The following is a 15,272-nucleotide window of genomic DNA, read 5'->3' as shown; positions in this document are numbered from 1 at the left end:
CCACCTCACACACCCTGCTAAACTGCCCATTCTCTATATTCTAAAACAGGTTGTCTTGCTGCTCTTGTCCCTGGTTATCTTTTTCTATCATTTATTATGGTTGAACAACTGAAGGTAACTCAATAATAGTATGGAGGTGGTGATAACAGAACTACGCATTTATAAAGATATGCTTAGTGAGTGTCATTGCCTTAAAATGATTAACAAAAAAACATGGAGAAAAATTAACAGCAAAATAAGTGACTGTCTCTACAACTGGACATTTAGCCCAGAGAACAAATTAAAAATACGTGCTGATAAAGCAATAGGCCAAATCCTTTACTCCTCTATAGAAGTTTTCATGAACTGTAGCATTCAGCAAGTTTTGAAATACAGAGAGAAGAGCTCTCTTTTTCTGTGTATATGACTAAATACTCTTTATATGATATTGATAATACAGCAGCAGAGGAGACACAATGCAACGAACATCATGATTGATCTGGTGTTCCTTTAGTCACCTGTTGTAGTATGCTGAATTCAAACAAATCAATGGATTACAGCAAATGCTTCCCTATGTAATCTAATATACGAATGACTAATAAACAGCAGGATGCACAGGATCATTCATCCCTAACATGTAAAATGCAAAAACCCAGGAATGCAAGGTGGGAAGAAGAAGATTCCCTCCGTTCTTACAGCAGCATCATTATGACTTGGTGGGGAGGCATTCAGTGGGTGGAGAGAGGAAAAGCATGACTCAAGTGGGAAACGCGGGAACTCAGTGGTGCCTCTGTCCCTCTCCCTTGCAAGCAGACATAAAACAACCAGACAGCCATTTAGAAGGGTGAAAAATGCCTCAAGGTAATCCTCATCTCTGTGCACTTTTCACCCTCCACTGGGTACCAGTAATCCCCTGAGTTCAGAGGGTTATCGGCAGGCATGTTGGGTGGCACCCTAAAGCTATAAATGTATATATGCATATTTAAATATACATGTGCATAAAGATATGTATAAATAAAGGATTTTTTTTACTGTGAAGATTACTTGTTCTGCTAAACTGCTGTCTTATTGCCGAAAACCTATCGCTTAAAAGCAATTTACAAATGACTGTCTCGAAGATTCCAGATAATATATGAGAAAACTACAAATAGTAGAAATGGCAATGCACCAAAATTTGGTTAATTTTCAAGTTATGTTAGGAATCTCTTGGCAATCTGAAAGGCAGAACAAAATACTGGCAAACCCACTGATGATAATGAGATGGACAAATATATCAAATATTCCCCATTATATAGCACCTCCCAAAAACATCACAATATGAATGTCAGCAAAATATATAAAAACAGAAATATGAGCACTGAAGCATGAAAATAAATGATCTATCAGGTAAATTCAACAGAAAAGATGTTTTGTGGAAAAACAAAAAATTAATAAAAGAATAACTAACTGCAAACAACTCTGGATGTACCAACAAAGAGAACATCAGAACATCATTAAAGTATAGGTAGTTTAGATCTCTGTCCTCCTTCTCCTGAAGAATTTGCATAGAATAGAAAGTTTCCTATTCTCTTGTGTCTAGACCCCCATTTATCTAACATACCCTAGCAATCAAAAGCTTGAATTATGAGATAGAAGTTCTTGGCTCCAATCTCAGGTCAACCATGAATGCACTGGAAATGCACTGGAAAGCCATAAACAAGTCATTTTGTCTCTGCCCCTCTATTTGTCTCTGTCCTCTATCAGCAGTAGAGGACTTATACAGTTATGCTAACCTGTAAAAGTGTTTTAGGAATTCTTGAGAAAATGTATACAAAGCACTTTCAGCAATACATTTACATCATATTATTAAATTTTGCTGAAGCAACTATATATAAGACATCTGAATTTTATAGCCGTCAGTCAAAGGCACACAACTTTAAAACAAAAATGCACATATCCTTACATATTCTCCAAGCCTAATAACTATAAAAGCTATTTTTAAAATGGTCACATTGCCTGTCCCCCAAATGTGTCATTAATTTCTATGTGCAGGATAGCTGATATTTTAAAAAATGCCTACAGTGATTTTTACCATAAATAATGAGATCATAGGTTTATTTAGTGCTCAGGGTGAACAGGTGTACTAATGGAAACAGCATTCAGTCTGTTCAAGAATTACACTGAGCTGTTTTTATATTACCATTATCCTCCATATCATTATCATGCCCCTGTTCACACACAGCAGAAGCAAATTGTGGTTAATTAGCCCATGATCATACTGAGTGCATGTAGACACCATTTCAAAAATGAACCTCCAAACATAGTTACCATGTGACATTTGAACTTGGAAAGTACGGGTTCATTGTGAGTGAACAATTAACCAATAATGTCTGGATCTGAGTATCATGGACTAATACTCAAAATAGATATTCAAACTATGCAGCTGCAAATAATCAGTTAATTAATTCACCCACATTTTGCTAACACTGCATACAAAGATGGCTACTATCTGTGTTACTCATAGCTTTGACGCATTTATTTGAATGCTTCTGTAAGACAGAAAAATCTTACTTTTTATCTACTAGAACTAACCTTATAGAGATGATGATCATAATACGTATCTCTCTGAAAAGCTCTGTAGCAGGAATGGGCACTTGTGGCTTATAGTTCCTTTCCACCCTAGCCAATATAGTTGTATGAGCTGTAGGCCAAAATATGTGGAGGGATACACATTGCCCACTTCTGCTCTAGAGTAACAGAGTATAATTGGCAACTTATGCAATGTATCTCAAGTTTTTCTAAAAAATGTACAAAGCACCCCTTCTTTTTTAGTAACTTTGAAAATAACTATGACAAGTTACAGTTATAGCTATGTTTTTAGCTTTTAACACAAGGAGCCAGGCAAATACAAAGGTTCAGGATTATGTCAACCACAGTTCTTTTGTATGAACTTACACCTGTATGAACTTGACATACTGTAAAATACCCTTTAGGTTAGTACTGTGTAGTAGATTAAAAAGTCATCCATAAGGTTAATAATTTAACTTTTCTAGTGTTTCTCCTTTGAAATCAACTGCAGTTTAACAAAGATCACAGGCACCACACAGACTTCTGAAAAAATGCAATAGCCCAGTCTATTAAAGTACTGGCATAACCAATTTTTGGTTTCTCGATTAGAAACATTAAGACCGAGAATTTGAAGCATAGCAGACATTTTGCTAGAAATCCATTAAATATTACACTAGTAAGATGAGAAATTTTCCTCTGGAGGGTAAAATGGAAAACTGTCCAGTTATTGTTTTTATTATTACTTTTAAAGCACAGTGCTTTACTATGTCCTGCTACTAATGTACTTGTGTGACTTCCGCATTCTTGTTATGGTTATCTTTCTTAGAATGTTGTTTTCCGTAAGCTATTATTTTTCACTTAAGCAGCACTGGTCTACAATTAAGAGCCTTTCATTAATCATGAGCTGTTATATATATGAGCTATCTATCTATCTATCTATAAACAGGAACCTTTTTCTATCCAAGAACAGATTCAGGCAGTGGTGGAACCAGAGTCAAAATTGGTTGGCAGATCTACAACCACTAATAACCATTTTATGGGCTAGTAATATGCTTTTCTAACAATATTACTTTGATTTTGTAATGTTAACATGTCATCTGATATCTACCAAAAGCAGATCAATATTTGCTTTCCTTTGTTTTGTTTTTTTTAAATCAGAAGAAATGAACTGAAAGCTTAACATACTCATCTAACTTTTCCAGGTATTTTCAAATATTAATGAAGAAAATATTTACCTTGGCTGTTTACTCAGTTGTATAACAGTCTTGTGAGGTAATGCATCTTGTGCAGACTGAACTTCATCCTACCAATGGGAAAAATGTCCAATTTATTTGTATATGTAAGACATGAAAGAAAAAATATTGTAATTTTTATTATGTCCACAATCCTAGCTTAAACTGGGAATAAGCTTTCCTAACTCAATGAAACTTAGTTCTGAGTAGAAATATATAGGATTGTACGGCAAAGCAGATAGACAAAGTTATCTTGCCAGAAGCACAGAGTAATTCTAATTGCATATACATCATTTATAAAGTGTATGCTACCTTTCATTATTAATATTTCCAGGGAAGCTATAAAATGAGCAAAACCTAATCTAGCAATAAAACAGCTTGTGATAAAACAGTAGATAAAAGGCAGTATTCAAATCTCAGCAAAATCTGAAAGCTCTGAGAAAATAAAAAGGGTTTATCTGGTACCAAAAAAGGTATACACTGTGCATGCCAGCCTGGAGAGAGCACTCCGCAAGCTGGCTGCCTCCACAAGGGCCTCTCCCAAGTCACCACTCTCCTCTTCCCAGATGGGGCAGCATCTGGAGGAGGGCTTCTGAAGATGACGTTGGCAGTCTTTACCCGCTTCACATAATCGTTTCATACAACTGAGCTGTTTTACGTTCAGATAAAAATAACATGAAATTTTGTGTTTAGCTAAATGATTATCATGTCATTGAGTGCTTTTTGAAAGGTCAGACATATTTTTTAATCAGCCAGACTACCCCCGTATTTGTCAATGTGGAGTACACAGGTACCCTATCCCTACATATCTCTTCAGGCAGCTGGGATTGCTTTGAGTCAACATGGGAACCTCCGGCCACTGCTATTATCATTTCCCATGAATGCTCCTGGATTTATTCTTAAGAAATAAAGATGATACACTGCTGAAGCCAGTGCTTCATGTTTGAAGCCATACAAGAAAGCAATATGGGAGATATCATGTATGGGTATGCTTTGCTGTGGCTTGCACCTTTAGTATCGTCAGTCCACCTGGTAGGAAATAGGTGTTTTTATGACTAGCCACACCTACCATGGCAGCCATTTTTTGAACAGGCATGTTCCCTCATGGTGACCATTTGTGTCTGTTCTTATAATTCCTTATGGAAACACAGACCAAAAGTTTGGGGAACCCTATCTTACCTTACAACCTAATTAGCCTTGCATCTCCAGTGTTCACTGTGCTACTTATGCTTATTAAAGGCTTAAAAATAACTCCCATAATTACCAAATAAAAGATATTTGAAAACACACACACATTCTTTCTCCCAAGCTCTTTCTTCCTATAGTGATAACAAAGAAATTCTCTCTTTTGCCACAAAAAGGCCAGTTCAGGTTTAAAATTCCCTGTGCATAATGTAACCAAGAGATACTGAGAAAACTACACATGTCAACCCAACTGTTGTCCCTAAAGGAAGAAGTTCTGAACTATATGCCAGCACAACCACAAGAACTGCTTCCAGAAACTCACCATTGTAAGGAATGGCGCTGAGGGGTTGTAATTATATGTTTCTTGGTCCTTCAGAACAAGAATGTGAGAAGAATCAGTGATGATTTTCTTCAAGTTCATTAATGAGTGGAAAAGCCTGTAAATAAAATAAATACTGTAGCTCTGGGAGCCTAATTAGAACATTCTTTGTGCTAAAGAAATATAACAAAGGTGATGAGTAATAGCAATCTGTTAATCAGACCGCTTAAGATTAGAACAGAAAAAATACAGAAGCTAAACCATTACACCAGTGTGTCCAAAATAGGAATCTAGATAATGAGATCTGTTTTTAAACTAAGGAATTTATTAAGGCACTACCAGGCACTCACCGAGTACCATAATCCACAACGACCCAGTCCTTAGAAGTTCCTGTGATAGCATCATGATGCTGAAAAAGTCCCACGTTTCTTCGAGCTTCTGTCAATAATTTGTAGTGTTCTGCTGAAGGAAATGCTTTCATCTTCTCAGTTTTTTTGGACTGTACCAGGGCCAGAGAATAAAGAATTTCTGCAGCTCTGGAATAAAGAAAAATGTATGTTTTTCCTTATAAAAATTGTTTATTAAAAAGACCCTAACTTTCAGTTACAAAAAAGAATCCTAAAATGTACACAGAGCAATTGAACAACACTTAAAATTTTAAATTTGCTGATACTGTGAGTATTAAAAAGTGTTATACAAAGAAATTTAACTGTGGATTTGTTCTAAAGTTAACATTATATACCAAAAAAGAGATTGTATGAACAGAACCAATTTCCATGGAAAGCTTAGAAATGAACAGTAACAAGATATGTAAAGACCAGTTCAGAAGGTGTATTATCCCCATTTCTGTTCCTCATGAAAGCACAAACAAAGGCTATCAGCAGTACAATTCGCATCCAGCTAGCATTTATATCAAATTCTGGGTTTATATTTTCCCTCAAGTGCATTTGAGATGCTGTCAAGCAATCAAGTATGACCAATCTGAAGGCTTCAGAGACTTTCTTCTTAAACGTGTATTTTCGGTTGTACATGAAGTCACTATAGTAGAGCATTGGAAGAAAAGTTAAGCAAGGTTCAAAGACAGTGTTGTGAAGCAAAGGTAAAAACCAAGTAAAAACAGGGAGAATATCAATGTAGAAGAAGAAGGTATAATGATGCAGGTTCATCATATTTATTTACAAGACTGGAGAGGCTCAATGGTAAATCTAACTATTATCCTATGTTCCAATTCTGATGGAAGTCTCTGACCTCTATTGCTTATATAGTCAAAATGGTTATTGCCACACCCAAGAATCTTGCAGTATATCCAGGAATTCAATCCAGAGCTGAATTATTGATGAGAAAAATCAAGATACAACAGGGTTTAGACAACCTTCTGCTCTCCCTACATTATCTTAAAAATACTCCAACAAGGACAAAACATGATCAGTGGAAAAGGAGCAATTGCCAAGAGAAAGAGAGGTGAAACAAGGGAAACGGAATGGGCTGCTCGCTAAACAGAAGCATGCCAAAATGCTGTGTTTTGTTCAAGGCCTTACGAATGAATAGCAATAAATCTTCCAAATCTTAGTCTTTATGTAGCCGCATACACAAGTAATGTGTCAGCAGGCTTCAAGAAACCAGGTAGGTTTGCAGATGTGCACTCATCATCATCATTATCATCTGCAGAAAAGAAGGGGGTCCCAAAACACCCCAATGAGGACTGAGCATGCTCAATGGGGAGGAGTGTGGAGTTAGAGGTGAACAGAGCATCTGGAATCCTGAACAGAAACACTCAGCATTGCAACTTTTTGCTCCAGGTCCCATATTCTTCAACCAAAACCTAATCAAAACAAATGAAACAGTGTTGAAGTATAATAAGGCACACTACCAGAGCCTATTGACACTGAGGCTGCTCACACACAGCAACAGTCCACGGGTTAAATAAAATGTGAATGGTCAGGATAAGAGAGGGTGTGCTGCCTGCACTTCTGTTCTCACTCAGTGGTCCATGATAGCTCCTTCACAGCACTGCTGAGAGTGACAGTCTGCTAGATTGCTTAGAAGTTGAACAATTCAGTGGTTAATCCAACAAAAAACCACTGGTCTGGGTTTAGACCATAATGAACAATTTAAAAAAGAACCAATCATGTATTGTGCAGTAAAAGCAGGAGTGGGGAGGTTGCTTTTTCTCTTCCACTTGTACACAAAAACTCAGGGGTTAACCGATTGTCATCCCCTGAGAACCAGGTCAAAGCATGTAACCTGATCATTAGAGAGGCTTTTATTTACCCTCCAAGCTTGAACTGACACTACTTACCTTAAATATGATTCTAGAATCCTGTCTAGGCGCTTGTAGAAGGGCCGTGATGTAAAATATCCACTCCAGTAATGATGGTCTCTGTCTGCATATGTGAAGAAATCTCCACTCAAAACAGGGAAGACTGAATTACTGTTCTTTTCATCCAAATTACCAGCTTTATGCAGCGCCTCAAAATAATCTGACAGGGTCCCGAACTGGGCCTGAAGCAAATGAAAATATGTTATAATTCAATTGAAGCACTTTTATTCAATTCAAAAGAAACCATTCTGGGGCAAAAGTTTGCTGATTTGTTTCAGTACTGAACCTCATGTATTTCCATCAATTATGAATCATGGCTGATCATAAACCATATTTGGTTCCCGCACAACAGAAAACCAAGATCCCCTAAAAGAAATAGATACTGCCAAAGCCATCCATCTGGCTATGCAGGAAGAGTGGGAGAGGGAAAGCATGAGCCCAAGTCTCACTAGGGGTCATGCCAATTTAGGAATATTGCATACACTAAACCATGCCTCATTTTATTTCATTTATATATTGTCCATTAGCTGAAGCTCCCTATAGTGTAATGCTATTGTATAATGTAAGCCAGAATAGAATATAAAAGTTTAAAAGCACAATATAAAACCTAGCAGCAGTATAACATAAACTAGAGTAACAAATGTAGAACAGAAATCAAAAGGCCAAAACTAAGGTCTTAACCTGGTGCCAAGAAGAGCACAAAGGTGGAATTAGACAGGCTGGTCTGAGAAAATCGCTCTAGGATGCCACAATAGGAAAAAGTTTTGGTCTTGGAGGCTGCCCCCATCACTTGCTTTCCCAGGAAGCATTATGCATAAACCTGGGTCACTACAGGCCTGAAAGGGGTTGCTTACAGATGTCCAAACATAAGTGTACATTTCCTGAGCTTTGATAGGTAACCAAAACCGTTCCAAATCAAATTAATCTCAACTTCTTATGCATTTCCTTATTCAATTTCAGAACTATCATCCATGTATCACTTAGTCATTCTTTTTTCAAGTTATTTTAACTGTTTTATATAAAACAAGGGTGCTTAAGAATAAAAAAGAAATTAAACTAAATATTGATTTTAGAGATAGCAAATCTCCAGTGTGCATAATCCATGTATTCTTGAATAGTTTAAATCTAAATTATTCCAGGATTAATTGAAACCAGCATAGAATACCACAACTTTATATTCAGACCAAATCTTTTGAAACAATGACAACTCATGGTTTAATTAACCAAGGATTTTTGATCTGCAATCCTAGATTTTTGATCTGCAAGCATGGGTAACTATGGGTAAGTTTGCAAATATCAGCCTGGAATTGGGCTTCCTTGCACTTGCTGAATTTCCTACACTCAGCCCTGGCCAGAAAGTGAGCTGAGCCAGGATCAAGTCCACAAATGCTTGGCAACACTAGCAGCAAGTACACAATTCTTCGCACAAAGTACACAAAGCTTGCAAAGCTTGCAAGTCATGTGTGCAGAAGCAGAATTCAACTCACACATCAGGCTTATGGGCAGAGTGCGTGTAAGTTGGCTTCACAGACTTGCTTCCTGCTTCCTGGACAGCCCCAAGAACTCTTGGAACGAGGATGGCTTAGAGCCCAGAGTGGCCCAGGGTCAGAGGAGCTGAGGAACTCTGACGGATTCTAACCCCCAAACCAGATTCCTCACACATTGCTAACTGGGGTTATTAACCATGAACATCCAACAAGGAGAATCCTGGTTTGTTGCAGGTTTGTGAACTGTGGGTCGTTTCACACAAGCTACAGAAGCAGCAGGCAAGAGCAATAAAAAACACCAGCCTTTCTACATTCCAGGCAAGACGCCTAGAATATTGGAAGGGAACTGATGAAGGTGGATGGAAACAAACAACTCAATGACTGAGGAAACAAATCTTATTTAGTATGGCTGTGCCTTACCTGGACATGGAATTCAGGATGAGAATTCATATAATCAAAGAGCTTCTGATAATTCTGATACTGCTGATCCCATTCTGAGCTCTCACTGTAGCGGAAATCATCTCCTAGAGGAGCCAGCAAAACTTTGGTACGGAAAAGTTTTGACTTTTTTCTGTACTGATCTAAAATCATCCATGCCCTTAGAGAAAAAGATAAAGTATATGTCAATGGATGTTTTATACATCGGAGTTAACTTTATGAAATCCACAAAATTTCATGTGATTGGGAAGAAATAGAGTTATAGCAGCCATATTTGTTTCCTGAGTGAATAATATGGGGATTTTACAACTACTGTTTCTGGTTTAATCTGCAACCCGATCCTATGCAGATACATTGATCCTAATTCAAGTTCCACTGCATTGAATGCTACCCATTATCCGAGTGCATGTAGGACTACAGCTTTATATTTTGATGACTAAGGTGAACAGTAAGATAAAGAACACAGATACAGTAACACTATTTGCAAGAAAAGCAAAATGATGAAGGAACACACGCAGGTATAAATCCCGAGGCAACAAAAAAGCAACTTATCAGATATAATAGACTATTCCTTCCACCTATTCATATTCTGTTAGCTTGTATTCCATGTGGTTTGCAAGACAGAAAAACCTGTCGTCTGCCTCAATATTCCTTTTAAGAGGAAACAGAGTTTGCCCATTCAGCTCCCTTTCCCTTTAAACTGTTCACAGGAAGCAGTTTGACTCCCGCCTCCAAGCCTGCAGAGGGCTGAAACAAAGGGGAAAACTCATTCCCCATGGGAAAAGAGGGGAAACATCAAAAGGAAACAAACTTGCTGAGGCTGTTGGTGAAAGCAGCCCATTTTTGCAAGTAATTTCTTGCACCTTTGTTTCCAAATGGGCAGCTAACTTTCTGCAAGTCAGGTATTGAAAGCAAGGTGGCAGGGCGAAGGGATTGTCAGCCTCAGCTGAGGCAACATACAGAGGGGTGCCTGCTGCTCCCTTGTAGCATGCACTCCTCCACCCATTGTCCCAGCTGAGGCTGGAACTTGCTGCTATTGCACTTCAGGGAGCAAGCCCTATTTGCAAAATGGAGACAACTCAGCGGGGGGAAATTGCACTCATTTGCAGGTGCAAAAAATTAATCAGAAATAGTGGCAGGCATGGGCATCCCCTCCAAGGTACAAGAGGGCATTTCTGAAGAGGCAGCTCATATCTGCCTCTTAAACAGCTAGGGAAAGCCAGTTTTGCAACTGGGCTTAACTTAGAGGGGGGAAAAAATCAAAGGGACAGCTTGCAATCATGGCTGTCAAAGAGAGGTCACATGTCCCTCCCTGTGGTGTCTCCTGGGTTAACACCTAAAGGAATAAGAGGAAAGGACGGGGGAATAAGAAGCAAGGAGCCCAATCGACTGCCCAGAATATCATGGGTGTGTAGCTGTGTCGTGCAAACCCAGCCATAGCATTTTCCTCTTCTCTCCCTATTCCATTTTTCTTTGCTAAGTTGCAAACCTGCAGGCAGAGACTGCCTTCTTTTACTGATTATTTGCATTCTGAGAGTTTTTTGACTGATGGATGGAATAACTGTACTATCAATAGCAGAGCAATTCCACCAGGCTGTGGTGAGAAAGGGAAGGGAAGCAGAACCACCATCTGCCTTGCTAAGAAGGCAACTCCATCAGGCTCTTCCCTCCATCAGTTGTCATCTGGCAGCTGTGGAAGAGGGAGAAAAAGGAGGCAGCAATGCTGGCTCCTCCTTTCTTAAAAATGTCTATTTCACATGTTCATTGGAAGACTCTGTAGCTAAGACCTAGCATAAGACTTTTTCCCCTCTTTCTAGGGAGCCTATATTTTTCACTTTTTTCCTGAAGATCAAGGTTAAAAAACTTCAAATAAATAAATACAGGTGTCCTTTTTGTGTTGGGGGGCAGAAATGTTCTTTATTGTAAATTATAAATGATAAATGTTCATATTCGACATCTTTAGTGTCTTCTTTTACTTTTGTTGTAAAATCTATCCTTGGTTTTTGAATTCATGGAGGTCCTCCGGCACTTACCTGTGCTGAATGTTCCCAGAATGAATGGCTTCAGGAGGAACTCTCCAGGGGCAGTTCACTCTTCCCCCAGGAAGGCGCTTAAAATCAAACTGGCAGCAAATTTTAGGATCTGGTCCACAAGTGTGAGGAACATCATAGCTATAAAAAGGCATCATGTGGCAGAGAATATCCGTATTAGATCCCAAATCTAGAATTAAAATAGGCAAGAAAAAGATAAAAAGAAACTTTCCTTTCTGTATCACAGACTGGTGTTCACAGAATCCATTTACTGGAATGTCTGTTCTTTAATCAGGTCAAGGTACAGCAGCTGGTAGCACAACATTTGCTCTTCCACTTGCACTTTTTCCTGCAAGTAACATGGACAAAAATCTACTTGTGTGATTTCGGTGGCTTTCTGGGGCTTTCCCCATGTCTGCAAACCATCACAAACCAAGAAATTGTCATTCCATTTCTTCAGCTGACAGAATTAAATCTTTAATCGGGTTTATATACTAAATTTATTTTCTACCCCATAATCCGAGATTACACTTGGAAGCACTTATACATGCACTGGATTGCAGCCAGTAGTTCTTTTGCAGCTATAAAGGGTGCTAACATACCTTCAAACAATCTGTTGTGCCCCATCTCTCTCGTACAGCCCACAAGCCTAGCAATGATACCAAACTGCCAAGAAAATCTGTCAAAAATCATTTACTTAAGTCATATTGCACAGGGCGCATCTTAGTAAGGACCCATCATTCCAGCTTTATAGGCCAATGTCCCTCGCTAATATAAGACATCTATATTGACAACATACCAAGCAAAACATAATTCCATTCAAATACAAGGCCTGGAGGCCCTAGACATGCTAAACCAAATAGAGTGCCAAATAAAACAGGTTCAGAAACAAAGAATCTAAGCTCCAGAGAAATATATCTCAAAGCAAACAAACCTAGAAACTTCATCTTAATCTAGTCAATTGACCAGAAATAGTAACAGAACCTGTTTCACAAGGGCTACAACCACAATGATTGGAATTTTAGAAAGGAGACTTGAAAAGTGTCCCCATGCCTAACATTTTCTTCCAGCTATTTAAGCTTACTCATGAGCAAAAGAAATCAATGCATAAAATTCTCATTGTATCATACACCCAATCTTTTATCAAGATTAGAAAAACCCACGTCTCAGAACCTCCCTAAAATGTTGTATCTTTAGATTCCTTTACAGCGTGACCCAATAAGTTTGCAGATAACCTTTCAAACTTATAGGCATCCAATCAAGGCTGGAAAGAGCACAAAAGTGACATTCATATTTGTGCTTTTCCCACTTTCCAAAAAACTTAGGCGGCAAATTTTCATATCATATGCAATGATACATCAGCTGCAAGAGTGGGAGGAGGTGGATCCAAAGCAGAACTCTCACTATGAAGTTGGAGAGATTTTTTGATCCCATAGGAGGAGATCTGAGCAATTTCAATTAGACATTACCCAGTGACCGTAGGATTTCTCTATAAATCTCCTTTCACTCCTTTATGTGATAGGGCTTGAATTAGCTTATCTTTCCCACACCTGATTCCCTCCAGATGTTTTAGGCTAGAATTCCCAGCACTGACTTTAGAGTTGAATTACAAACCATCTGGAGAGTACTAGGTTGAGGATCATTGGGTTAGCTCAACATGCAATTTCATGAAAGTCACTGAGCAATTTTGAAGTTTTGTCATTTACTTAATTCTTTTTTGATCTGTATAAGAAAATACCTAAAAATACATTAAAATGCCAACTAAATTATTTATCATTCCTGATATTCTTCTCATTATATGCTTTCAGTGAATATCAACTGGTATCAAGTGCTGCATCAATTTCTGTACTTTCAAAATATGATCTACTTGACATATTCAAGAGAAAAATGAATTATGAAAGTCAGACCACATGCCATATATTTATTTCTGTTTTAGGAACACTAACACAGACCTGGTCCACATGTAACTCTAATCTACTCTTTATTTAACCCATGGGTACTCCATGGTTTGTTGCCCTGTCCAGGGTTTGACTGCAAACAGCTGAACACTCTGGTTTTCTCAATTTCTGTTTCATTCTTTTTTCACCCACTCCCTCCCTGTGTCTCAATTCTGAATTATGTAGTACTAGCATGTGGAGAAGGGGGGGGGGGGGGGGGAATCAGTTGTACTTGTGCAAATGATCTATGAATTACTACGGTTATGGATTCACAGATAATGATAATGCATGGCTTAAACAAGCCAACAGTTCACAACCCAACAATAAACCATGTTTCTTTCTTTCTCAGTTGTTCTTTGTTAACAAGTCATGGGTTTTTAGTATGCTAGGTTTGCACATCACAACAATTCTGAATTCAACTATCCAAACTACAGATAAGCATTATGTGTAAAACCCAGCCAGAGAATTCTATGACACTTTATATAGTATAATTTATTAGAGCACTAACTTTCATAAGCAAAAGTCTAGTTCATCAGATACATGATAAAGTGCATGGAGTTTTACAAATCATTTTGAAGTTATAAATTAATTCTGAAGAGTACCTCACAGAACAATCATACAGTATTTAAATATAAGCAAAAAGCTTATAGGTATTCTTACAACGATGGTTCTTGATATATGAAAAAAGTAATACATACCCCAGTTCTGTCTCCAGAAGAATTCTAGTGACTTCTGGGTTGCAAGATACTTTTTAATTGAATAATGAATCCTCTGTATAAGCATACTGGAAAATCCAGTGCGTTTCAGAAGATAAGCCATGGTTGGTGAATGCCCAAAAGGATCAACTGCCCAGCCAGATTTTGGTTTTACTCCTGATAAATATATTGACAGTTACTCAATTCCATACTGTACCAACACAAAACATCTATTCTTTCTATTAATATCACAAATCCTTAACTCTAGTTTGGAGAAAAACAATTTTTATGAGTATGATCTTATGCATGTCTACTAAATAAGCCCTAGTAAGTTTTATGGAGTTTATTCCCAGGTATGTGATTAGAGAATTGCAGCCCAAGTCTTTAAAGGCACAATCTCATGCATGCTTGGATAGGAAAAAAAAATGAGTCCCACAATTCCTAGCATTCCCTGGCCAGCATGGCTAGCTGGGAAATATTGGGAGTTACAGGATTTTTTTCTGCCTAAGCTTAGATAAGACTGCACCCTAAATTATTTATCAGCCAGTATCATTTGTCATTTGACTAGCCTGTACTTAAAAGCATTTACCATCAGTGGATTTGTAGAAATAAAATTAATTATTTCTAGTCTAAAAAATATCAGTCTCATCCATACAATACATCAGGTAAGGCTATGACTGGAAAACTTCTACTTAGCTAACAAGACATCAATAATACCTCAATTAAGTCACTGTGTTTTTAAAATAGCATTTATATTAATGGCATTTTCTAGGCTTTTTAATTGCTTAAATATATGGTGGCACTTAAATTGAGTGCCACCATATATTAGTCATGTTGTGCTATATCCAAATGAAGTGCAAAGATTCCACCTCTTGCCAAAACCCCATTTCCAGCCTTGTGCAAGTGCTCCTTCCAATATTCTGATTCTGCTTGCATGATGTGCTGCACAGATGTTCTGCAAAGCATTGCACACAGTTTTAGAAAACTCATTATGATTTCATTCAAACTAGGTGATGCTCATCTGGTACTGACAGCAATTGTGAAACTACCACCAAAATAATGGCAACTCTTGTTAACTTTTTTACTAGCATAACACTGGATAT

General features: G+C 37.9%; 1 protein-coding gene across 1 annotated transcript in view; it reads right to left on the bottom strand.

Annotated features, from left to right (window-relative positions):
• Positions 1–15,272, bottom strand: part of MAN2A1 (mannosidase alpha class 2A member 1) — a 74,382-nt gene that overhangs the window by 33,088 nt on the left and 26,022 nt on the right. The window contains exons 6-12 of the mRNA XM_044445734.1: positions 14,173–14,346; positions 11,541–11,727; positions 9,490–9,667; positions 7,562–7,764; positions 5,613–5,798; positions 5,266–5,380; positions 3,762–3,829 (exon numbers count right to left, since the gene is read on the bottom strand). Coding sequence (XP_044301669.1) covers positions 3,762–3,829; positions 5,266–5,380; positions 5,613–5,798; positions 7,562–7,764; positions 9,490–9,667; positions 11,541–11,727; positions 14,173–14,346 — 1,111 coding nt within the window. The remainder of the gene's footprint in view (positions 1–3,761; positions 3,830–5,265; positions 5,381–5,612; positions 5,799–7,561; positions 7,765–9,489; positions 9,668–11,540; positions 11,728–14,172; positions 14,347–15,272) is intronic.

The sequence above is a fragment of the Varanus komodoensis genome, unplaced genomic scaffold (assembly GCF_004798865.1).
Source record: "Varanus komodoensis strain SLA01 unplaced genomic scaffold, ASM479886v1 scaffold5, whole genome shotgun sequence".
NCBI classification, from domain to species: Eukaryota; Metazoa; Chordata; class Lepidosauria; order Squamata; family Varanidae; genus Varanus; species Varanus komodoensis.
This window is presented reverse-complemented; position numbering and strand designations above follow the sequence as displayed.